This window comes from Salmo trutta, chromosome 14 (genome assembly GCF_901001165.1).
Source record: "Salmo trutta chromosome 14, fSalTru1.1, whole genome shotgun sequence".
Lineage (NCBI taxonomy): Eukaryota > Metazoa > Chordata > Actinopteri > Salmoniformes > Salmonidae > Salmo > Salmo trutta.
This window is the reverse complement of record NC_042970.1, coordinates 83897090-83921860: the sequence shown is the minus strand read 5'-3', so window position 1 is coordinate 83921860 and position 24771 is coordinate 83897090. Positions and strand designations below refer to the sequence as shown.

General features: G+C 41.1%; 1 protein-coding gene across 1 annotated transcript; it reads left to right on the top strand.

Annotated features, from left to right (window-relative positions):
- Nucleotides 1-527: 527 nt before the first annotated feature.
- Nucleotides 528-23850, top strand: LOC115147686 (myosin heavy chain, fast skeletal muscle). The gene is made up of 41 exons (XM_029689985.1): nucleotides 528-565; nucleotides 987-1031; nucleotides 1148-1375; nucleotides 1712-1858; nucleotides 2071-2227; nucleotides 3205-3232; nucleotides 3491-3599; nucleotides 3759-3851; nucleotides 4028-4088; nucleotides 4229-4327; nucleotides 4664-4767; nucleotides 5139-5277; nucleotides 8951-9069; nucleotides 10695-10844; nucleotides 10939-11109; nucleotides 11338-11641; nucleotides 12001-12065; nucleotides 12159-12246; nucleotides 12363-12480; nucleotides 13527-13650; nucleotides 14089-14225; nucleotides 14707-14962; nucleotides 15201-15443; nucleotides 15784-15960; nucleotides 16052-16197; nucleotides 16377-16467; nucleotides 16810-17199; nucleotides 17321-17447; nucleotides 17635-17753; nucleotides 18066-18262; nucleotides 18410-18593; nucleotides 18704-18869; nucleotides 19197-19321; nucleotides 19482-19790; nucleotides 20012-20215; nucleotides 20357-20482; nucleotides 20603-20773; nucleotides 22422-22526; nucleotides 22623-22718; nucleotides 23167-23298; nucleotides 23729-23850. The coding sequence occupies exons 3-41, from the start codon at nucleotides 1160-1162 to the stop codon at nucleotides 23747-23749; spliced, it is 5814 nt and encodes a 1937-aa protein (XP_029545845.1). The 5' UTR covers nucleotides 528-565; nucleotides 987-1031; nucleotides 1148-1159; the 3' UTR covers nucleotides 23750-23850.
- The last annotated feature ends 921 nt before the right edge of the window (nucleotides 23851-24771 follow it).

Below are 24771 nucleotides of genomic sequence, written 5' to 3'. Positions count from 1 at the left end.
TTAATATGGTTCCACCAGGGTGACAAATCAAATGAAGCAAATCACGAGGTAACGGCCAACTCCGTCACAAGCATGAGGTGAGGAGACAGTTCAGATGTGTTTACAAGCTAAACAATATAAATAATAGGTGAACATATATATAAAGTTGTTGATGAGGATTAATGTCACTAAAATGGAACTAAATAAGGTCAGATTAGATTTAATTAAAACTATTTCATGGTGTTGGGGCAACATGGATTCCACTACAGTATTTGAGAGTCAGTGGTAGTAACATTGGAATCAATTAGATTAAACAAACTTTTGATATTGGTAATGAAATTTCTCATTTATGTTAATTCACTGAAATTCAATTCGGAGACAAACATTAAAAAGTAATGTAATGGGAGTGTGGTGCTCCTGGAAGTGGGAGGTGCTAGTGATACACAGAAATAAACAGGTCTCTCATCCAATTCATTTCCTTTCCCAGAGTGGTCCATAATTAACTTTTGCTTGGTTAGCACTTCCAACCAGATATAAGGAGGCTGAGGCCCCAGCATCCATAAGTCAGATACCTTCTTCCTCTGTGGTAAGACCTCTACACCTCTTTAGATGTTTAAATGTGTCTCGTCCTTGCACTCAGCATCTGAGGCAGTAGCTAACTGCACTATTTGAATTGAGTTCTGTAACATTTTACAATATTAAATCAAATGGCATTAAAAATAATGTTTTTTTTATTATGTGTTTTGCTTCAAATCTGTAACTTTCATTTAAAGTAGAAAGTGGTGTTCCTGCACTTGAAAGGGTGTTCTAGAATGTAACTGGGTTTTCAGGGGTATTTATTTGAATTCCTAACAGAATGTGTTGATGTGTAGTAAAGGAAAGTTACCAGTTACACCTGTAGTTGAATTTGACATGTAATGATTGAGTTAAATATTTTCTAGCCCTTTAGGGGATAAATGATAAGGCTTTAGACTTGTGTGTTTTCACAACACTCTCATGTTTCACAGGGTCCTCCAAGAAGTACACATTCATCTGTAGGAGGGGAAAAGAAGGTGACACATAAAAAGTGATGTGAATATTTTGTGAGAGACATCGCTCACCTAACTCTGTTGACTGGGGAGGAAACACCACAGATTCAATCATGTTTCTTGTTTCATCTCTTTCCTAGTTATCCGTCACCATGAGTACGGACGCGGAGATGCAAGTCTACGGCAAGGCTGCCATATACCTTCGTAAATCTGAGAAGGAGAGGATGGAGGCACAAGCCATGCCCTTTGATTCAAAGAACTCCTGCTATGTGACAGACAAGGTGGAGCTGTACCTTAAGGGTTTAGTCACTGCCAGGGCCGACGGGAAGTGTACTGTAACAGTTACCAAACCTGACGGCAGTAAGGAGGTAAGCCTGATCTGAAAAGTATTCAAGATCAAGTTTGTGCAATCACTCTAATTCTTGAAAAGTCAACTAAATGCAAAAACAAAATTCCAATGTTTTTTGTAAGCAGAATATAATCTTCAAAGACATCAATTTTATTGCTGCTATTTAAAAATTATATGGAATTTCTCATGTTGACTAGTCAAGAATCTCCAGTTATGTGTCAGTGGGTGATAACAAAGTAGTTGGATTAATGTGGATATGCATTTTTTAAATGATTAAACTTGTATTTAATGAGCAAAACGCATTCAGTCATGTCTACTTTGATCTGCGTGTAATCTAGGTTTCTGACTGTTTCAGGAAGGAAAAGAGTTCAAAGATGCAGACATCTATGAGATGAACCCCCCTAAGTACGACAAGATTGAGGACATGGCCATGATGACCTACCTGAATGAAGCCTCTGTGTTGTATAACCTCAAAGAGCGTTATGCAGCATGGATGATCTATGTAAGAAACCTGCACATACAAACACACACACATACATGAACATAATAAATATGCACATACTGTACTAGACATAATAAAATGGTAGAAACCAAAACATATCAATACAGTAGACCCACATCAGTATACCAAAGTACACCCACATCCTCACATAAATCCAGGTAAAAGTACATCTGATTTTGTTAATCCTTTAATTTAATTATGCTTTCATCCAGACCTACTCTGGGCTCTTCTGTGCCACGGTGAACCCCTACAAATGGCTCCCAGTGTACGACGAAGAGGTTGTCAACGCCTACAGAGGGAAGAAGAGGGTGGAGGCTCCACCCCATATCTTCTCCGTCTCTGACAACGCCTTTCAATTCATGATGATTGGTACGAGCTCTCATGGATGGATGGATGGATGGATGGATCAATCAATCAAATTTATTTATAAAGCCCTTTTTACATAAGCAGATGTCACAAAGTGCTTATACAGAAACCCAGCCTGAAACCCTAGACACCAAGCAATGCAGACCCTAAGAAAAAACCTAGAGATGAACCATGCTCTGAGGTGTGCCAGTCCTCTTCTGGCTTGAGATTATAGGAGTACCTAGCCATTAAGGCCATACAAAATGTTCAAACATTCATAGATGACATGCAGGGTCAAATAATTATCACAGTGGCTGTAGAGTGTGCAATAGGTCAGCACCTCAGGAGTAAATGTCAGTTGGCTTTTCATAGCCGAGCATTCAGAGGTCGAGACAGCAGGTGTGGTAGAGAGAGAGAGATAGGGAGAGACAAAAAACAGCAGGTAGCACGTCAGGTGAACAGATCAGTGTTCCATAGCCGCAGGCAGAACAGTTGAAACTGGAGCAGCAGCACGACCAGGTGGACTGGGGACAGCCAGGAGTCATCAAGCCAGGTAGTCCTGTGACATGGTCCTAGGGCTCTGGTCCTCAGAGATAGAGAGAGAGAGAATACTTAAGTTCAAACAGGAACCCAGCTAAGACAGGAGAATTTCACCAGACTTAAAGGTCGAGACCGAGTCGTCGTCTCTCACACGGATAGACAATCCATAAACATGGAGCTCTATGGATGTCCATAACTGCATATAGATCTCACAGTCCAAAAGTGCTAATGAATGGATGGATGGTTGGATGGATGGATGGATGGCTGGATAGTTGGGTGTCAATTCAAATCAAATTCAAATATGCTTTACAGTTTTCTCGTCTAGGTTAGAACAGTTTGCTGGAAATGTCTGATTTCAGTAAATGGAAAATGTTCCAAAATTAAATTCATGATTATACGAATGCAATAATGTACCCATAATGTTGCTTGAGTATGATAAGCAATATGTTTTTTGGTTCCAGATAAGGAGAACCAGTCCGTCCTGATTACGTAAGTTGTTTACTAAAATGTCACTTGAGAAAGTATTTCTATTGTAATACATTGGGTCACTTGGTGTGATGAAATACATGATATTATGAATAGATTAGAGCATTAGGCTATGTGTAATAACGAGTTGATGAAAGGGAATATTTGTTAATGATTTACTTATGTTAGAAAACAGGTAATTTTCTATGCTATTTTTTGGTGAAAGCCAATCTGACACTCGGACATGTAACTAAACCCCTCTTTCTCTGTCATATAAACCAGTGGAGAATCCGGTGCAGGAAAGACTGTCAACACCAAGCGTGTCATCCAGTACTTTGCCACCATTGCAGTGTCTGGTGGGAAGAAGGAAGCAGACCCCAACAAAATGCAGGTAGGTTGTTCTTATGTTTGCCTTTCAATCACATTTCAGTTTGGTTTTCTGAGCAAACTTCTTGTGAATCATGTTTCAAGAAAAGTGTTCAAGTCATAGAGAAAAACAAACTTTACCACTTTTTCCCTATTCTGAGCAACTTGTGTTTATCTCAATCAGGGGTCTCTTGAGGATCAGATCATTGCAGCTAACCCTCTGCTGGAGTCTTACGGTAATGCCAAGACAGTGAGGAACGACAACTCGTCTCGCTTTGTAAGTATAAAGGGCATACTGTGGAAGTTACCTTATATTGGAAAAAATGTAAATAAGTAGTTCCCTATTGTTATATCAATAGATGTCCAACAAACTGTAACATTTAAAGGGGTCTATCAAAGTAAAATGTTAGATTTATTTGGTGACCGATTTCTAACCCCCATGCTCTACTATAGGGTAAATTCATCAGGATTCACTTCCAAGCTGGTAAACTGGCTAAAGCTGACATCGAGACCTGTGAGTTGGTATTGATTGTTTCTCAATGATTTCCTAAATTCACACAGATTCTTTTTTTGGAGATCTTCACATCAAATTTGATTTCATCTTATGTTTTCTCTCTCTCTTTGTGTCACTCGCACTCTCTCTTTCCCCCTCAGACCTGCTGGAGAAGTCCAGAGTGTCCTTCCAGCTTCCCGATGAGAGAGGCTACCACATCTTCTTCCAGATGATGACAGGCCACAAACCTGAGCTAGTTGGTACGACAAAGTAGAGGTCCAGGGGAAATTATTCCCACCCCCATCTGTGTAACTTGTTAAAAATATTCATAGTACACACTAATAATACTATTACAATGATTACATCCAAGGAAACAAGGCATCTAGAAATGTGGAAGGTCTTTGGGAAATATCTGTAAAATAATGCACTGTGATGCACTAGTCCACAAGTCTCAGTCTCCTCTTTTGATGCTATTTATTATATACTACATGTATCATTGAGTCCATCTGTTGAGTAAAGGAGGGAGAGATACTGTAAAGGTAGGATAGCAGAATTCTAAGAGACTTAACTGACAAGCTGTTCTCCGTTGTCCACAGAATTGGCGCTCCTCACCACCAACCCCTACGACTTCCCCATGTGCAGCCAGGGTCAGATCGCTGTGGCCAGCATCAACGACAATGAAGAGCTGGATGCCACAGATGTGAGTCAAACAAAGGGTTAACCAAACTATAGATATAGAATGGGTAGGACCACCATACATACTGAAGGTCTGTGAAATTCCAACTTGCTAGGAATTTACATGTATTTTTTGTTTGATTCTAAATGCCTTGTGTTAGTTAAGCATGAACATAAAGGAACTTTTCATGCCTTCACACTTTGCCTTGAGGCACATACATGTAAGACATCCACAAGAGAGCGCCACTAAGTGCCCTGTGGAACTGTGTAAAACTCCTTTTGTGTTGCCATCTACTAATATGTTGGCCAAGAGTCAAATCTATCCATCCCATTCGTTCTGGAGTGAGCACAGAACTGTAGCGTAACGTCATTTTTGTACTTCTTCTTTATTGCCAGGAAGCCATTACAATCCTGGGCTTCACTAATGAGGAGAAGCTTGGAATATACAAGCTGACAGGAGCTGTAGTGCACCATGGCAACATGAAATTCAAGCAGAAGCAGCGTGAGGAGCAGGCCGAGCCAGACGGCACAGAGGGTGAGTCCCACTCATAGATATACAATATGTAGACCATTCGTCCCATTCCCAGTCCCAAACATAGAAATAGAACACCTAAGACAGACAGTGCCACATGAAAGTGTAATGGAAATTCTCCACTAAGGATGCACACTCAATGTAAATGAATCCATCTTTATTAACAGTTAACTGGGGAGGTTCACAAACTCAATACAAGCTTGATGAAAACTCTGACAAGGGCGTACCCTTTCAGTCCTTATATACTGCTACACAAACAAGTCATATCAGCATGATTTACCTTATTCATTATTAACGGTGGTTCCTGCATGTGACTGACCCATACCTGACGAGGCTTCTTCTCTCAAAGCTGATACCTTGAAACTGAGATACTCCTCTTGGTTCCCAGAGCAATGTTCTAGACGTACTGCCAAATTGCTAATACAGTGACAGTGAGTACAATCACTCACTCGCATGAACCCAACAGAATTGTTAATAAGAAAAAAACATTTTAAGAAAAAGCAGCATTGATCTGAAAATACACAAACATAAAATGTTCCATCACATTCCTCCTTTTATCACTTTCGTTATAATTATTGTAACATGTTAAGGTGAGCATTAGGTTATGGCTTAAACTAGCAAAGGAGCTTCTATCAAAATACTTCTATAAAAGTAAGTGAAATCAACACATAAAATGACACTTTATCCTTTCAAACCCTTCATTCTGGGTTATACAATGTAACTAATAACTTATCCTTATTCCATAGGTCTAACACTTGTAAAACCATTGTAGTAGAATGGTTTAACTTAAGACCTTCCTTTCATACAGGTACACACATGCTTCATTACATACGTTTCTTTATAGAAACATCATAAGCGGCAGGGGAGAACTGGAGCTTTGGACTTTCTCTTCAACCTTCTGGTAACTAAGAGACTTGAAAAGAAAAAGAAAAAACGGGAATATGACCAGTGTTAGTAATAGCCTAGCCTGACTCTAGCCTGACTCTAGCCTGACTCTATACCTGATAACATGATGATTCCCACTCTCCCCTAGCCTGACTCTATACCTGATAACATGATGATTCCCACTCTCCCCTAGCCTGACTCTATACCTGATAACATGATGATTCCCACTCTCCCCTAGCCTGACTCTATACCTGATAACATGATGATTCCCACTCTCCCCTAGCCTGACTCTATACCTGATAACATGATGATTCCCACTCTCCCCTAGCCTGACTCTATACCTGATAACATGATGATTCCCACTCTCCCCTAGCCTGACTCTATACCTGATAACATGATGATTCCCACTCTCCCCTAGCCTGACTCTATACCTGATAACATGATGATTCCCACTCTCCCCTAGAATGACTCTATACCTTTAGAATACTGTTCTGCTGTGGTCCATAAAAAAATGAAGGCTCTAAAAACGCTGACTCATGCTTTCACCTAGGTTTCCTCATCAGGCAACAGGAGAGGTGTTCCCACATCATGTCATCCTCACTTCGCCTCTATTTTTCATGCTTATATGCAGTCAACAAGTATAATTATTATTTTCCCAAGTATGATTATTGTTTTCGCAAACAAGCCCTCTCCCCTTCTGAGTCTAGGATGTACAATGAATCTCTGTGGCTAGGCAGGTGGTGTCTCCCAGTCTTCATATCAGTCAGGAGAAGCCTTCAGATTAGGAAGTCCACATTCTTGCAGCCTGCCTCAGTCCTTTGTTAATTACCCAGACTCATCCACAAACAGCTATTTGAGAATAAGCAATTTATATAATGATATACAACAGTGAAGCTATAAGACCTTTTTATACGGCAATAGTTCACAATCTAAATAGTTAGCTCTACGATATGACTCTTATCTCACTCTTGTGGAAACATTCTGTCTCAGAGACAGGCCCCCTTTGTACTTTTCCTCCGGCCACAAATACAGTTGCACATAGATCATTCCATCTAACCCATAACACATGAATACTAGGCCACTTTAAGAAACATACTAAAATGTGGTCAAGTCAAATAATTAGTCCCTCATCTGGAACGGTGATCACTCACATGTTCCACACCACCTAGAATACATATTGCCTTGAACAGGGAAGATAGAGAATACATGTTTAATCATTTTCTCTCCTTCTCGGCTTTCCAAATCATTCTTTAAACTGCTGATAAATGATCCCATGCTTCTTGAATCTCTGACTTTAATTTAATTAAGACTCTCAACTTAGCACACATCGACACTGGCAGAATGAACATCTAAAGACATGGGTGTGTACATGTACTACATGTCAACATATCTTTGTCCTTGTCTTACACTGTTCGCCAGTGGCATGTTAGTGACAGATCGGTATCTCAATGCATTTCTATTCTAAATTACTGAATAACATTTCACAGTGTGCAGACCCCCACAATCAACCTAATACCCCCAAATAAACCATTTTGGACAATCCTAAATCAATTACGGGTAACGGTTGACCACTCCTCCTCCCTCCCAGCACTCATTCTTCTGGCGTCACTTCGTTTTCTTCTTAAGATAGCGTTGCAGTTCATCCTCACAATGGTACACATGGAACTCATGCCTGTCAATGTGGATGACCCTTGATAATATCCCGATTTCAATATCCCCAAGCAGACGAAACACTCACCTGAGCCGCCGCCACCAACCTTTGTGGTCCATTCTGTCTTATCCGTTTTCTGGCCTGTGCACAAGCAGCATGAGAAAAGTTTGGAGGCGTTGAGGGTCACACTGTTCTCGGCGGAATGATCCCTTCCATGCATCTAGATACCATCTGTGGTCACCTTCGCCATAACCTCGAGAGAGGACAGACCAGAACAACAGTTTAGGCTATTTCTGATTACGGAAATCCAGAATAACTATTCACTGCATGAGAAATTACTACATTCCCAATATTCTTGGGGATGAAATTCAAATTTCAAAGAGAATCACAACTGTTCAAACCATTTCAAATGTCAAAGAGAATCAAAACTGTTTGCAAATTGGCTTATACTCCTCTATCATATTGGCAACCTCATGGCAGAGTTACAGGGTCAGGGAGTCAGAGAACAGCAGACCCAATCTGGTGAGATGTGTACTGAAGCCAAACAACAACAGCAATACACTACTTACTAGCATTTACCAGCATTTACATATTATACTGAAATCTCACAAAGTGTCTCTAGCCTTTGAGTGATCAGGCCTCACCAGAAAGTCAGAGCAAAGGTCATTCAACACCATTAAGTGAGTGTTCTTTCCCCTTTCAGAAGAACATGGGTTATCAGTATAGCTCTTTCCAGTAGGATAACCCTCTCAATCACTACTGCTAATACACATGGATCACTCTCAAACAATGTTCTGCTTTTACTCTTATTGTAAGGTTGAGAAACATGCAAAACAACATGATAACTTTCTCCTTATTGGAAGGCATTGTTTTCATTTTAGTCTAACAATGTTACTCTTAAAAAAGAAGGATTCATTTACATTGAGTCTTCGTCTTTAGTGGAGAATTTCCATTACAAAAGTCATGCAGGAGAGTTTTTGGAAACCAAATTCCCCCCTCCAGAAATGATTTGAAATGATGAATATGGGAGAAAATCAAAACCTAACTCACAAAAAAGTTATCCAAACTATTTTGACAGTGTGACATCAGAAAAAAGCGATCTAGTGTCACTGAATCTGTTGTTGTTGGTTCTCTCTCCAGTGGCTGATAAAATCGCCTACCTGCTGGGCCTGAACTCAGCTGAGATGTTGAAAGCTCTGTGCTACCCCAGAGTGAAGGTCGGCAACGAGTATGTGACCAAGGGACAGACTGTGGCTCAGGTAAGACTGCTAAACACAGCATCTACCATTTTCTGAGCACCGTAATTATTTTGGGGAAGAGTGTATTGCTTTCTTAAACCTCTTACATCTAGACGTTCCACTAGCGGAACACCTGCTCCAATATCCAATGATAGGCGTGGCGCGAATTACAAATTCCTCAAAAATCCCAAAACTTCCATTTTTCAAACATATGACTATTTTACACCATTATAAAGACAAGACTCTCCTTTATCTAACCACACTGTCCGATTTCAAAAAGGCTTTACAGCGAAAGCAAAACATTAGATTATGTCAGCAGAGTACCCAGCCAGAAATAATCAGACACCCATTTTTCAAGCTAGCATATAATGTCACAAAAAACAAAACCACAGCTATAAATGCAGCACTAACCTTTGATGATCTTCATCAGATGACACTCCTAGGACATTATGTTATACAATACATGCATGTTTTGTTCAATCAAGTTCATATTTATATCAAAAAACAGCTTTTTACATTAGCATGTGACGTTCAGAACTAGCATTCCCACCGAACACTTCCGGTGAATTTACTAAATTACTCACGATAAACGTTCACAAAAAAGATAACAATTATTTTAAGAATTATAGATACAGAACTCCTTTATGCAATCGCTATGTCCGATTTTAAAATAGCTTTTCGGTGAAAGCACATTTTGCAATATTCTGAGTAGATAGCCTGGCCATCATGGCTAACTATTTTGACACCCACCAAGTGTGGTACTCACCAAACTCAGATTTACTATAAGAAAAATTTGATTACCTTTGCTGTTCTTCGTCAGAATGCACTCCCAGGACTTCTACTTCAATAACAAATGTTGGTTTGGTTCCAAATAATCCATAGCTATATCCAAATAGCGGCGTTTTGTTCGTGCGTTCAAGACACTATCTGAAGGATAAAGAAGGGTGACGCGCCCGGCGCGTTTCGTGACAAAAAAATTCAAAATATTCCATTACCGTACTTCGAAGCATGTCAAACGCTGTTTAAAATCAATTTTTATGCGATTTTTCTCGTAAAAAAGCGATAATATTCCGACCGGGAAACCCTGTTTTCGTTCAAAGACGAAAAAATAAAAACATGGAGTCGTCTCGTGCACGCTTCCCCAGTCTCATTGTTCTCAGATCGACCACTATCCAAATGCGCTACTGTTTTTCAGCCATGGCCTGCAAAGTCATCATTCAACGTTCTGGCACCTTCTGAGAGCCTATGGGAGCGTTAGAAAGTGTCACGTTACAGCAGAGATCCCCTGTTTTGGATAGAGATGATCAAGAAGGCCAAGAAATAGTCAGAGAGGGTGCTTCCTGTTTGGAATCTTCTCAGGTTTTGGCCTGCCAAATGAGTTCTGTTATACTCACAGACACCATTCAAACAGTTTTAGAAACTTTGGAGTGTTTTCTATCCAAAGCTAATAATTATATGCATATTCTAGTTTCTGGGCAGGAGTAATAATCAGATTAAATCGGGTACGTTTTTTATCCGGACGTGAAAATACTGCCCCCTATCCATAACAAGTTAAAATAGTGATGTTGTTCATCCCAAGGTCTTATCACCTTATCACCAGACACGGTCAATAGCTAATGTATTAATTTGAGATATTATCATTGCAGGTTAATAACTCAGTCAGTGCTCTGGCCAAGTCCATCTATGAGAGGATGTTCTTGTGGATGGTCATCCGTATCAATGAGATGTTGGACACCAAGAATCCAAGGCAGTTCTATATCGGTGTGCTTGACATTGCCGGGTTTGAGATCTTTGATGTGAGTATGAGACCAGAACAAGACAATTAGTTGTGATTGAGATGGACTACAGCCTTGTATGATGAAATGATCCCTTCTAAAATAACATCAACAGTACAACAGCATGGAGCAGCTGTGCATCAACTTCACCAATGAGAAACTGCAACAGTTTTTCAACCACACCATGTTCGTCCTGGAGCAAGAGGAGTACAAGAAGGAGGGAATCGTCTGGGCCTTCATTGACTTCGGCATGGACTTGGCTGCCTGCATTGAGCTTATTGAGAAGGTAAGCTGTCTGTGAAGATTGTAATGGACCGCAAAAGCGAAGATCATAGGGAGTCCTGTGTGAGATATTATCACAGTGGTACAATGTATCTGACTGTTGAGAACTCAATATGTTTCCTATTATGTGCCCCAAAATGAATGTAATCCTCAAATAGAATGTTTACTAAAGGAATGATTGAGATCCTAAATGGAAATATCACTAATTTGATATACATCTATTTTCGTAAAGCCATTGGGCATCTTCTCCATCCTTGAAGAGGAGTGCATGTTCCCCAAGTCTTCAGACACTACCTTCAAGGACAAGCTGTACGCCCAGCATCTTGGCAAAACAAAGGCGTTTGAGAAGCCCAAGCCTGCCAAAGGCAAGGCAGAGGCCCACTTCTCCCTGGTGCACTACGCCGGTACTGTGGACTACAACATCACTGGGTGGCTGGAGAAGAACAAGGACCCCCTGAATGACTCAGTTTGTCAACTGTATGGGAAGTCCGGAGTAAAAATTTTGGCTGCCCTGTATCCCCCTCCCCCTCCTGAGGGTACGACTAGCATCATGTCACAATATTTAACTAAATACTAGTTACAATTCAGACCCAAATGTTCTTTAAAGTCTTAGAATGTATCACAATTTCTCAACGTTTATTACTGGGTTGATTTACTCATAGACTTGGTTAATTGAATCATGGAGTAGGTCTTATTTAACATAATCTCATTGGCAGCATTTGCCTCTAGATAAGTGTGAAGTTAACCAGATTCTCTGATTTATAATTAGTGTGCTTGCTGAAGACAAGACCACTCTAGATTTCTTACATACTCTTATTACTATTATTCTATTTATTCCACCCACTCTAGGAAATGTACTTTTCTAGTTATCTCTAACGTTTCCCCATTTTAACAGATAAAGCCAAGAAAGGAGGCAAGAAGAAGGGTGGTTCCATGCAGACTGTGTCCTCCCAGTTCAGGGTGAGCTTTAGAAATGTGTTTATTCAGTCCTTCAAAAGGTGCATTAATTATCATAAATGATGTCTGAGAAAATGGTTTGTAACCCTCTTACAGGAGAACTTACATAAGCTGATGACCAACTTGAGGAGCACTCATCCTCACTTTGTGCGCTGCCTGATCCCCAACGAGTCAAAGACTCCAGGTACAATAAATATTGAGTTAAATATGTAATCTTATCAGTACAGTACCAGTAACCTTAACAATTCCAATCTTTAACCTGTTTATGAGTATTAAAAGAGACTTGGTTTGTTTTACCAGGTCTGATGGAGAACTTCCTGGTTATCCACCAGCTCAGGTGTAATGGTGTACTGGAGGGTATCAGGATCTGCAGAAAGGGCTTCCCCAGCAGAATCATCTATGCTGACTTCAAGCAGAGGTACATACATGCAAGCATGCACACACACACACACACACACACACACACACACACACACACACACACACACACACACACACACAGAAATTATTGGCACTCTTGATAAAGATGAGCAGAAAAGACTGTATCAAATAAATAACACTGATACTGAGCTATATTGTATGGTCTAACATTTGTGACAATTATATTATTTTATACTCAGAGAAAACGATTTTGTTTAACAATTCATATTTTATTTCAAGATAGGGCTCATAATTATTGACACACCTGTTTTCAATACGAGGAAAATGGCACTGAGTCTTTCTCTAGAATGTTGTATGAGATTGGAGATCACATGGGGAGGGATCTTGGACCATTCCGCCTTCCATAATCCTTCCAGATCCTTGATATCCATCATTCAAACCACAGGTTTTCAATGGGGTTCAAGTCTGGAGACTGAGATGGCCATAGTAAAATGTTGATTTTGTGTTCGATTAAACATTGTGTGCTTGGGGTTATTGTCTTGCTGAAATACTCACCTGTGGCCATGTTTCAGCCTCCTGGCTGAGGCAACCGAGTTTTTGGCAAAAATGTCATGGTACTGGGTAAAGTTCATGATGCCGTTGACCTTAACGAGGGCCCCCGGATCATTTGACGTAAAGTAGCCCCATAACATCAAAGATCCTCCACCATATTTTACAGTAGGTGTGGGGTTATTGTCCTCATATACATATTTTACAGTAGGTATGGGGGTTATTTTCCTCATATACATATTTTACAGTAGGTATGGGGGTTATTTTCCTCATATACATATTTTACAGTAGGTATGGGGTTATTTTCCTGATATACATATTTTACAGTAGGTATGGGGTTATTTTCCTGAAATACATATTTTTTTAGAATCCAAAAAGCATTTTGATCATACAATATAGCTCAGTATTTGTATTAATCATTTTTTACAGTCTACTTTGCTCATCTGTATCAAGGGTGCCAATCATTTTGAACCTCACTGTATACCAATCAACCAATTACAACTTGGCAGATTTTAAAACTGTCCCCTCATTCAGGTACAAAGTACTGAATGCCAGTGTCATCCCTGAGGGCCAGTTCATGGACAACAAGAAGGCTTCTGAGAAGCTGCTTGGATCCATTGATGTGAATCACGAGGATTACAAGTTTGGACACACCAAGGTCAGTCAAATACCCCCAGTAAAAGCTGACAACAAAACACAACTTGAATGATAATTTAAACCCGTACCATATAAAATCTCTCCAGGTGATCTATCCATCCTTTTGTTCTTTCTTCTTCATTTCACTAATGGAAAAGGTGGAAAAACATTGTAGTGTTTTTCTTCATAGTCATGCATCACAAGTATAGAAGAGAAACTAAACTGATAATCATGTACATTGTGTTGGAGTGGTATGGCTTCAGTTATCTGATTCTGTTTAGATTATTAATCTACTGTACAATAACTAACTTAGAAACAACCTATCACATGGTTTGTTTGTAACCATTACATTGTTAATGTTGTTTAAATCAATCTAGTGGTGTTGTTCCCCTCTTTTGATTTAACCGTTTCTATCTGTCACCATCTGTGGTTCCATTGACCATGTTAACCTGTGTCTCAGGTGTTCTTCAAAGCCGGTCTGCTGGGTGTCCTGGAGGAGATGAGAGATGAGAAGCTGGCCTCTCTGGTCGGCATGGTCCAGGCTCTCAGCCGTGGATTCCTCATGAGGAGAGAGTTTAGCAAGATGATGGAGAGGAGGTGAGGAATAGTAGACATCTTGGCAAAGCTTTCTGTCAACCACCTGTATCTAATGCATTATGATTACATACTGTATATGCTCTGAGATGTTCAGAATGAGAAAGTACATCTTATAATGGTCTACTAAAGCTTTTGGGTTAATTAATTGAAAAGTCAAAAATGTTAAAAAATTGATGTAGCAACTAAGGATTCTAGCTTTATAGCTGCAGTTTGGGATTTGGCTGTTCAACTGTCATTTAAATGTGTGGTATTTACCTTTTAATTCTTGAATAATATAAAATGTCTCATGAGCTTAGCATGACTGTCAATCCTTGCATCTAGAGAGCTGTCTATGAATTTAAGAGGGGTTATATTTCCCTAGCCCCATTCCTCAGCTGTAAACAAACAGTGGCAGGTGGTTCTGTTTTGTTGTTCATCTAATCACAGAATGTAGCTTTAAGCATGTCACTCACCATGCCACTCCATCCTTTCTGTCGACCAGAGAATCAATTTATGCCATCCAGTACAACATCCGCTCATTCATGAATGTGAAAACCTGGCCATGGATGAAGTTGTACTTCAAGATCAAGCCCCTGCTGCAGAGCGCTGAGACTGAGAAGGAGCTGGCCAACATGAAGGAGAACTATGAGAAGATGAAGACAGACCTGGCAAAGGCTCTGTCTACAAAGAAGCAAATGGAGGAGAAGTTGGTGTCCCTGACGCAGGAGAAGAACGACCTGGCGCTCCAAGTCGCATCTGTGAGTCAGCAACTACCCTCGTATGGGCACATTTACATACACATGAATACACACACATACACAGACATATGAACACACTGTAAAGTATGTGGCTAACTCACACATTTTTATTGACCATGTTATATATTGTATATATTTCATGAATTTCTACTGATTTGCTCTGACCTCTTTGAGTAAAATGTATATTTTGATACACAAAGTGAGGCCTCTGATTTGTTTACTCCTGTTCTGAAACCAGGAAGGAGAGAGTCTGAACGATGCTGAGGAAAGGTGCGAGGGGCTCATCAAGAGCAAGATCCAGCAGGAGGCCAAACTCAAAGAGACGACCGAGAGGCTGGAGGATGAGGAGGAGATCAATGCTGAGTTGACTGCCAAGAAGAGGAAGCTGGAGGATGAGTGCTCTGAGCTGAAGAAGGACATTGATGACCTGGAGCTCACCCTGGCCAAAGTGGAGAAGGAGAAGCACGCCACTGAAAACAAGGTCTTGTGTCTTACCATAGACAGTCTAACCAAACAATAATCCAATCAAAACATAGCTTAACAGAAATGGAATTCAAGTTGTATTGTGGGTGCAGGAAAAAGTAAGACACAATAGTGGAATTTCAGTTGTAGGGTACTCCCAACAGTCATTGCATGTTCTGCTCCCCCTCATTTATGATTTCCATTCAGTACACTGACATTGTGAACACTGCTATCTAGTGTTGAATCTTTAGTACAGTAATTGTTGATTAAAAAAATTATCGAAATGAAATGAATGCAATATATAACAAACTAAATCTCCCCTTTACGGTGAAGTATAATTATGTTGTGGCCATTTACAGGTTAAAAACCTGACAGAGGAGATGGCGTCTATGGATGAGAGTGTTGCCAAGCTGACCAAGGAGAAGAAAGCCCTCCAAGAGGCCCACCAGCAGACACTGGATGACCTGCAGGCAGAGGAGGACAAAGTCAACACTCTGACCAAGGCCAAGACCAAGCTGGAACAGCAAGTGGACGACGTGAGTTTGACATTTTGGCCATGAAAGCATGTAAGATGATATTATCCTCAGTTGTTAGATTTGAAGAATATATGTTTTTTTTATCTTCTAGCTTGAAGGTTCTCTGGAGCAAGAGAAGAAGCTCCGTATGGACCTTGAGAGATCCAAGAGAAAGCTGGAGGGAGATCTGAAACTGGCCCAGGAGTCCATAATGGACCTGGAGAATGACAAGCAGCAAGCTGATGAGAAAATCAAGAAGTAAACACAAACAAATGACTACAGTATTACCTGCTATAATGGTTGTTCTTGACTAATTATTGTAATTACTAATTAGCACTTGAATGGTATTCATAAAAGCAAAGTGAATGGTATAATACTCTCCCTTTACACTATCAAACAAAAACAAACTCTGCAATCGACGTATTTTTGATTCTTAGGAAGGACTTTGAGACCACCCAGCTCCTCAGCAAGGTTGAGGATGAGCAGTCTCTGGGAGCTCAGCTGCAGAAGAAGATCAAGGAACTCCAGGTACAGTAGAGGATATAAGCTCCAGTAAAGAAAAGCACAGACTTGAATAATTTCCTGAAAAACATTATTTTGGTAGCACACATTTTTCCAGGTGGCTTATGATGGCTGAGTAGGTTGGAAGATGGTGCTTCTTCCTGGAGATTCTAAACATTGTAAAGATGGTGCTTCTTACCATTGTGATTTTGGTTCCTGCATGTGACACTGTCTACTGAATATATTAGTGTAACTGGCTTTGTATTAAACACATTTATGCTAAATATACATACTATTATAATTTTGTGAGGTTCAATTGTTTCATCTGTATTGTAGTGTTCATCCCCCTGCTCCTGCCCCCTGTTCTAGGCCCGTATTGAGGAGCTGGAGGAGGAAATTGAGGCTGAGCGCGCTGCCAGGGCTAAGGTTGAGAAGCAGAGGGCCGATCTCTCCAGGGAACTTGAGGAGATCAGCGAGAGGCTGGAGGAGGCCGGAGGCGCCACTGCTGCTCAGATTGAGATGAACAAGAAGCGTGAGGCTGAGTTCCAGAAGCTGCGTCGTGATCTTGAAGAGTCCACCCTGCAGCATGAGGCCACAGCCGCCGCTCTGCGCAAGAAGCAGGCCGACAGTGTGGCTGAGCTCGGGGAGCAGATCGACAACCTGCAGCGCGTCAAGCAGAAGCTGGAGAAGGAGAAGAGCGAGTACAAGATGGAGATTGATGACCTCTCCAGCAACATGGAGGCCGTCGCCAAGGCTAAGGTGAGTAGTAATGTTTTGGTCAAGAAGTGTTGAGGATGGTCAACTACATTACCATTCAAGTGAACTGAAGTTGACAGCAGTCAAATATATAAAGTAATGATGGAACATGTTTCACTAACAGGGCAATCTGGAGAAGATGTGCCGTACTCTTGAGGACCAGCTGAGTGAGCTCAAGACTAAGAATGATGAGAATGTTCGCCAGGTCAACGACATCAGCGGACAGAGGGCCAGACTCCTGACAGAAAATGGTAACATCAACAATGAACAACAAGCCAATGCTTTCCTTCAGTAGAACACAACATGTATTATGGGCTAAATCCACATAGTTTCTACTGTACTATTCACCACCTAAAATTGCCCTACGATTCCTCAACATACGTTTTCAATCTTAGAAAACAGTGACCCTATTAACAAGATGTCCCTCTGTCCCTGCAGGTGAGTTTGGCCGCCAGCTGGAGGAGAAGGAAGCCCTGGTGTCTCAGCTGACCAGAGGAAAACAGGCCTTCACTCAGCAGGTGGAGGAGCTGAAGAGGGCGATTGAGGAGGAGGTCAAGGTAAGGGACTCAAAATGGACTCCACCATCCACAGAGTTTAGAGCTATATCTTTATATACACGGTGACTACGCCACCCTCAGAGATTCCTGTTGTCTCTCCACCCTCAGAGACTTCTACTGTCTCTCCACCCTCAGAGACTTCTACTGTCTCTCCACCCTCAGAGACTTCTACTGTCTCTCCACACTCAGAGACTCCTACTGTCTCTCCACCCTCAGAGACTTCTACTGTCTCACCACGCTCAGAGACTTTGACCATAATTTGTTTTATTATCTCTCTCATCTCTCTTTGCATTTTGTCTTTCTTTCTCACAGGCTAAAAATGCACTGGCCCACGGTGTTCAGTCTGCCCGCCATGACTGTGACCTCCTGAGGGAGCAGTTTGAGGAGGAGCAGGAGGCCAAGGCAGAGCTGCAACGCGGTATGTCCAAGGCCAACAGTGAGGTGGCTCAGTGGAGGACTAAGTATGAAACTGATGCCATCCAGCGCACAGAGGAGCTGGAGGAGGCCAAGTGAGTCGCACGCAACAGAAAAACTCAGATATGGTGTGGATGGTGAGAGTGGTAGGGGGCAAATGAGAAAATGTTTCATCAATATGTATTGTTTGTCAAAATGTTAAAATAAATTACACCATAAAACCACCGTCTCTTGTCCAACAGGAAGAAGCTGGCCCAGCGTCTACAGGATGCCGAGGAGACCATTGAGGCGACCAACTCCAAGTGCGCCTCCCTGGAGAAGACCAAGCAGAGGCTGCAGGGAGAGGTGGAGGACCTCATGATTGATGTTGAGAGAGCCAACGCATTGGCCGCCAACCTCGATAAGAAGCAGAGGAACTTTGACAAGGTGAAAATTAATAAACCTATATTTTTTATCAATTGTATAATTGTTGCATATTTCTAATTTAAAAACTCTTCATCTTCGACTTATAATGAAAATTCCATGGATTTCCCTAGGTTCTGGCAGAGTGGAAGCAGAAGTATGAGGAGGGCCAGGCTGAGCTCGAAGGAGCTCAGAAGGAGGCTCGCTCTATGAGCACTGAACTCTTCAAGATGAAGAACTCCTACGAGGAGGCTCTGGATCATCTGGAGACTCTGAAGAGAGAGAACAAGAACCTGCAACGTGAGCATTTGACAGCAGTTATATTTGGCTCATGTTTGACTAGTGTTTTGAAAATGGAGGGAACTCCAATCATCAAAACTATTATTACACCATTTCAGAAATGTCATGTTCTACATAATTTGTATATATTGTTTTACTTGTAGACAGTACTCTTTTGAATATTCCAAATAAGTGGTAGGAAATTATATTTGCAAGATACTATGAGGTAATGTTAGTTAGTGAATTTTTAATATGATTCAATGTCAAATTAACGCACTGGCATATCCACTGAAAATCTCCAAAGTCTAAACTTAATGTGTGTGTGTGTGTGTGTGTGTGTGTGTGCAGAGGAAATCTCTGACCTGACTGAGCAGATCGGCGAGACTGGCAAGAGCATCCATGAGCTGGAGAAGGCCAAGAAGACCGTGGAGACAGAGAAGTCTGAGATCCAGACCGCTCTGGAGGAGGCTGAGGTACAAACTACAGCTGTTTGATGGGAAAGCAATGTTACACTAGACAATGCCAGCTACAGTCCAATGATGCCTGTATTTGAGTTTATTGTAGTCATATATATTTAATTCCTACATACAAATGTATTGAACACAACTGGCCTGACTGCTTCTGTTTGTCCAGGGAACACTGGAGCACGAGGAATCCAAGATTCTGCGTGTGCAGCTGGAGCTGAACCAGATCAAGGGTGAGGTGGACAGGAAGATCGCTGAGAAGGATGAGGAGATGGAGCAGATCAAGAGGAACAGCCAGAGGGTGGTTGACTCCATGCAGAGCACCCTGGACTCTGAGGTCAGGAGCAGGAATGACGCCCTGAGGGTGAAGAAGAAGATGGAAGGAGACCTGAATGAGATGGAGATCCAGCTGAGCCACTCCAACAGGCAGGCCGCTGAGGCCCAGAAACAGCTGAGGAACGTCCAGGGACAGCTCAAGGTAAAGGGATTGGGACATCAGGCTCAAAACCCTGAACATGGAGAGGGATTTGTTTGTGAATCTGTAGAAAAGAATAGAACAGAGGAATTGAATAGAGTGGACAATGCACTGTAGAAAGTTAGGGATACTGGGTAAATTCTTCCAAATGAACATTTATATCACCCATCCTATCACCCCTATTTCCACAAGTCCTAATGAACGTATGTCCTTGTGAATCACAGGATGCCCAATTGCACCTTGATGATGCCGTCCGTGTCGCAGAAGACATGAAGGAGCAGGCAGCCATGGTGGAGCGCAGAAACGGTCTGATGGTGGCTGAAATTGAGGAGCTGAGAGTTGCTCTGGAGCAGACAGAGAGAGGCCGCAAAGTGGCTGAGACTGAGCTGGTAGACGCCAGCGAGCGTGTTGGACTGCTGCACTCCCAGGTATGGGTCAAAAGCCATTTCCAACCAAGCATACTGTTAAAACACACCTTGAACTCAACAATGCTTGCATTGAGAGTTTAATCATTTCAGCCTTGTAAATTATCTTTAGAGCTAAACAAATCATCTTGTTTCCTCCTGCAGAACACCAGCCTTCTGAACACCAAGAAGAAGCTGGAGACTGACCTGGTGCAGGTGCAGGGAGAGGTGGATGACATCGTCCAGGAGGCCAGGAATGCAGAGGAGAAGGCCAAGAAGGCCATCACTGACGTGAGTCCTTGAATTACATCAACTTGATTTGTCCCTAAGGGCCAATGGTAGCTGGGCTGGTTACGAACAACAAAGATCTCAGAGGAACGTTATGATGAATTAAACAAACTACTTTTCCAGGCGGCAATGATGGCTGAGGAGCTGAAGAAGGAGCAGGACACCAGTTCTCACCTGGAGAGGATGAAGAAGAACCTGGAAGTCACAGTCAAGGACCTGCAGCACCGCCTGGATGAGGCTGAGAATCTGGCCATGAAGGGAGGCAAGAAGCAGCTCCAGAAACTGGAGTCCAGGGTGAGTTATCAGCAGGGTGGATTTGGGGTTGAATTAAAAGACAGTTTGCTGGAAATGTATTTGATCATGTAAAATACACCTCAGCATTTTGCAATTACTTTTTCTCTCATTAACCCACCTAAATCAGGAGTTCCCAAATGTCTTTGCATCAGGGACCCCTTCATAATATCAGAACACAAATGTTACATTAGATTGCGATATAATTAGCATCCACACAGTTTTACTATGACTTCAGCAGTGCATGGTCAGACTAATCAAGTCTTGGCCCCTGGGAAAGAACATTTGAAAGTCCCCTCTCTTGGCATCAGAGGGAATATTTTCCAGTTTTAAAGCATAAATTACAGTTATGTTCAAAACAAAAACATTGGGAATATGTTACACTTATGTTATGGAGTTGAGAACAATTGGAGCCAAGATATAAAAATGTATTTATCTAGTTGTTTCATTTAGGCTTGTACAATTCTTCTAAACTGCTGTCACGCCCTGACCATAGAGAGCCCTTGGTTCTCTATTGTGTTTAGGTCAGAGCGTGAGTAGGGGGGTGTTCTAGTCATTCTATTTCTATGTTGGTGACTTGTATTGTTCCCAATTAGAGGCAGCTGTTAATCGTTGCTTCTAATTGGGGATCATATTTAGTAAGCCCTTTCTCCCACCTGCTTTGTGGGATATTGTTTTGTGTCTGTGTATGTAGTGCAACTGTGGTCATGGTTTCGTTGTTGGTTATTATTTATTTTTTGGGGGGGTAGTTTCACTTTGAATAAAGATCTGGAACTCAACTCAAGCTGCGCCTTGGTCCGCTCTGTATGACAATCGTGACAACTGCAAGTTAATTAATAGATTCAATAATAATAATACAAATTCATGATACATGAAAACGCATTCATCCAATTCATCTCAAAGTAATATTTAATTTCTCTCTCTCTCTAGATCGCTATCAGCTACATGTCTCATTTACTCTTTGCAAAAGGGCCGTTACTAGGGAAGCTAGTGTTGCTATGCGGGGCTACCAGCTAGAAGGCTAACGGCTAAATTAGCTTGTAGGCTACAGGATTTTCATAAGTTCATGAAAACATAACATCTTAACAAACATTACTCTCTAGAATATGGTGCTTTTCCACTCGCTTAACTTAAAAATAAAGGCATACAAATGTATTTATGTCAGTGCTTCTGTCTTGCTGTGGCAAACTTCGCAATCCCCCATAACAGAAGCAAACTCATAACATTAAAACAGGCGAGTGGCGGCCTCTATTGGCCATACTGGTACTGCAATATGCACTGCAAAATGCACGACAAAATCGGTCAAATAAAAAAAGAGTCCTATATATTATAACTACAAGAAGAATTGAGTTTAATTTTTTTTTACAATTGTTGGAATAGTGTGCCTACCGATATCCCTGTGAGCCTCCCACACCCATGTTGTACATCTTAGGGTTAAGAACATAAATAGTGGATTAATAATATTACATTGTATTGTATTGGACCTTCTAATCTTGTTCCACAGATCCTTGGTAGTTTCATCCACTTGGAAAAGTACTTAGTGGAAGACAACAATTGTGCCTCCTTGACTGGGTAGAAGACTCTACCTCTGTTTAACAAAGATTTGTTTCACCACCTCAAACAAATGCCTAAATGTATTTGTTCCACAAAGGTGCGTGAGCTCGAGACTGAGGTGGAGGCCGAGCAGAGAAGAGGTGTAGATGCGGTAAAGGGAGTTCGGAAGTATGAGCGCAGAGTCAAGGAGCTCACTTACCAGGTAAGAGAAAGTGCATTCTTTACACACTTGACACTAACACAGACAGGTTTGTGTATAAAACTATTGTGACATTGATTCTTTGATCTTCTCCCACAGACTGAGGAGGATAAGAAGAATGTTAGCAGACTTCAGGACCTGGTAGATAAGCTGCAGATGAAAGTGAAGGCCTACAAGAGGCATTCTGAGGAAGCGGTGAGTCACATATTGAGTTAAATACTCTGAGTGCATAAATTCAACATAAAAAAATAAAATAATCCCCAGTAAACATTACAAACCTTAATGTCCATACAATTTAGTTTGAAGTAAGTGTTGCTACAGCACATCAGTCAACAGGGATAATTGATAGTGCAAGTAATTGCTGATGAAATTATACACCTTTCTGAGTGCCTCCTATTCCTATGTGTAACCAACTTAAAGGAGAGGGGGTTGAATAAGAATTTGCTCGTCTAGTGATTGTGCTGGAGGCGGTTTGATCCCCTGTTCTGACACTCACTTCTTCTGTTGTATCATCTGTCTACCTGTATAGATCGCTATCCTAAATCTGTCTTTTTTTTATTTAAAAAAGTTGACAGAATATTAATTTGCTACCTGAAGCATCAAACTTGAAATGCTGATGCTCTTCTCTCTTTTCCTCACCCAGGAGGAAGCAGCAAACCAGCACATGTCTAAGTTCAGGAAGGTTCAGCATGAGCTGGAGGAGGCTGAGGAGCGTGCTGACATCGCTGAGACTCAGGTCAACAAGCTCAGAGCCAAGACCCGTGACTCTGGAAAGGTACAGAACTGCTGCTAAACCTATACCTGACTCATGCTCAGATATGACCACATCAACACCACCTATGATTCAGTCTTCACAGAGGTCAATACTGACCTTTTACACTTGTTCAGCTGTATTTAAGATCACCAAGCAGCACATTTCAGGAATTGCTAATAAAGAAAGGTTAATTCTGTTGGTACTTCAAAATTTAAAATCCAAGCTGAGCACTGAGCATTAATGCTTGATATATTATATTCTGTCCAAGTCTATCCATATATTTATCATGTTCATTATTATTACTGATCCATTATATTCTAATCAAGTCTATCCATATATTTATCATGTTCATTATTATTACTGATCCATTATATTCTAACCAAGTCTATCCATATATTTATCATGTTCATTATTATTACTGATCCATTTTATTCTATCTTTCTTCGTACAGGGAAAAGAAGTTGCTGAATAAACAAGACCAAAGTCTTATCATTTTCCTGTGTTTCATAAAATATGGTTTTCATGGTGAAATGTTGAGCATTGATTAAAAACATGTAGGCCTACATAAACTTCCTTTGTGACTGTGGACTTATTACTCAGCAAACAGATTTTTCAAACAATAAAATATTGTACTTTAATTAATGGAGCAATTTGGGATTCCAAAAACAACAAAGCGGTAACTTTTTTTGGTAAACATCTGAGGGATGAGGATGGAGAAATGTAACCACTATCAAATTCTCAGACTGAGCTCTGGATGTAAGGACTGACCATCCATAACATAAAAATTATAGTTTTAACTCTTCACACTCTTTACACTGGGATTGTAGGGATATTCTCAGAACTATGTTCGCAGAAAACAACAAACCAGAGTTTAGCATTTTTTTTCCATTTAATTAAATTTCACCTTTATTTAACCAGGTAGGCTAGTTGAGAACAAGTTCTCATTTAAAACTGCGACCTGGCCAAGATAAAGCAAAGCAGTTCGACACATACAACAACACAGTTACACATGGAATAAACAAACATGCAGTCAATAATACAGGATAAAAAAGTCTATATACAGTGTGTGCAAATGAGGTAAGATAAGGGAAGTAAGGCAATAAATAGGCCATAGTGGCAAGGTAATTCTGATATAGCAATTAAACACTGGAGTGATAGATGTGCAGAAGGTGAATGTGCAAGTAGAAATACTGGGGTGCAAAGGAGCAAAATAAATAAATACAGTATGGGGATGAGGTAGTTGGATGGGCTGTTTACAGATGGGCTATGCACAGGTGCAATGATCTTTGAGCTGCTCTGACAGCTGGTGCTTAAAGCTGATTTTTGCAGTACGTTCCAGTCATTGGCAACAGAGAACGGGAAGGAAAGGCGGCCAAAGGAGGAATTGGCTTTGGGGGTGACCATTGAAATATACTTGCTGAATAACGTGCTGCGGGTGTGTGCTGCTATGGTGACCAGTGAGCTGAGATAAGGCGGGGCTTTACCTAGCAAAGA

Coding starts and splice junctions, on each gene's coding strand:
- LOC115147686 (XM_029689985.1), top strand. CDS start 1,160: ATGAGTACGGACGCGGAGATGCAAGTCTACGGCAAGGCTGCCATATAC. Junction 1,376..1,711: donor AACCTGACGGCAGTAAGGAG/GTAAGCCTGATC, acceptor TGACTGTTTCAG/GAAGGAAAAGAGTTCAAAGA. Junction 17,754..18,065: donor CGATTGAGGAGGAGGTCAAG/GTAAGGGACTCA, acceptor TCTTTCTCACAG/GCTAAAAATGCACTGGCCCA.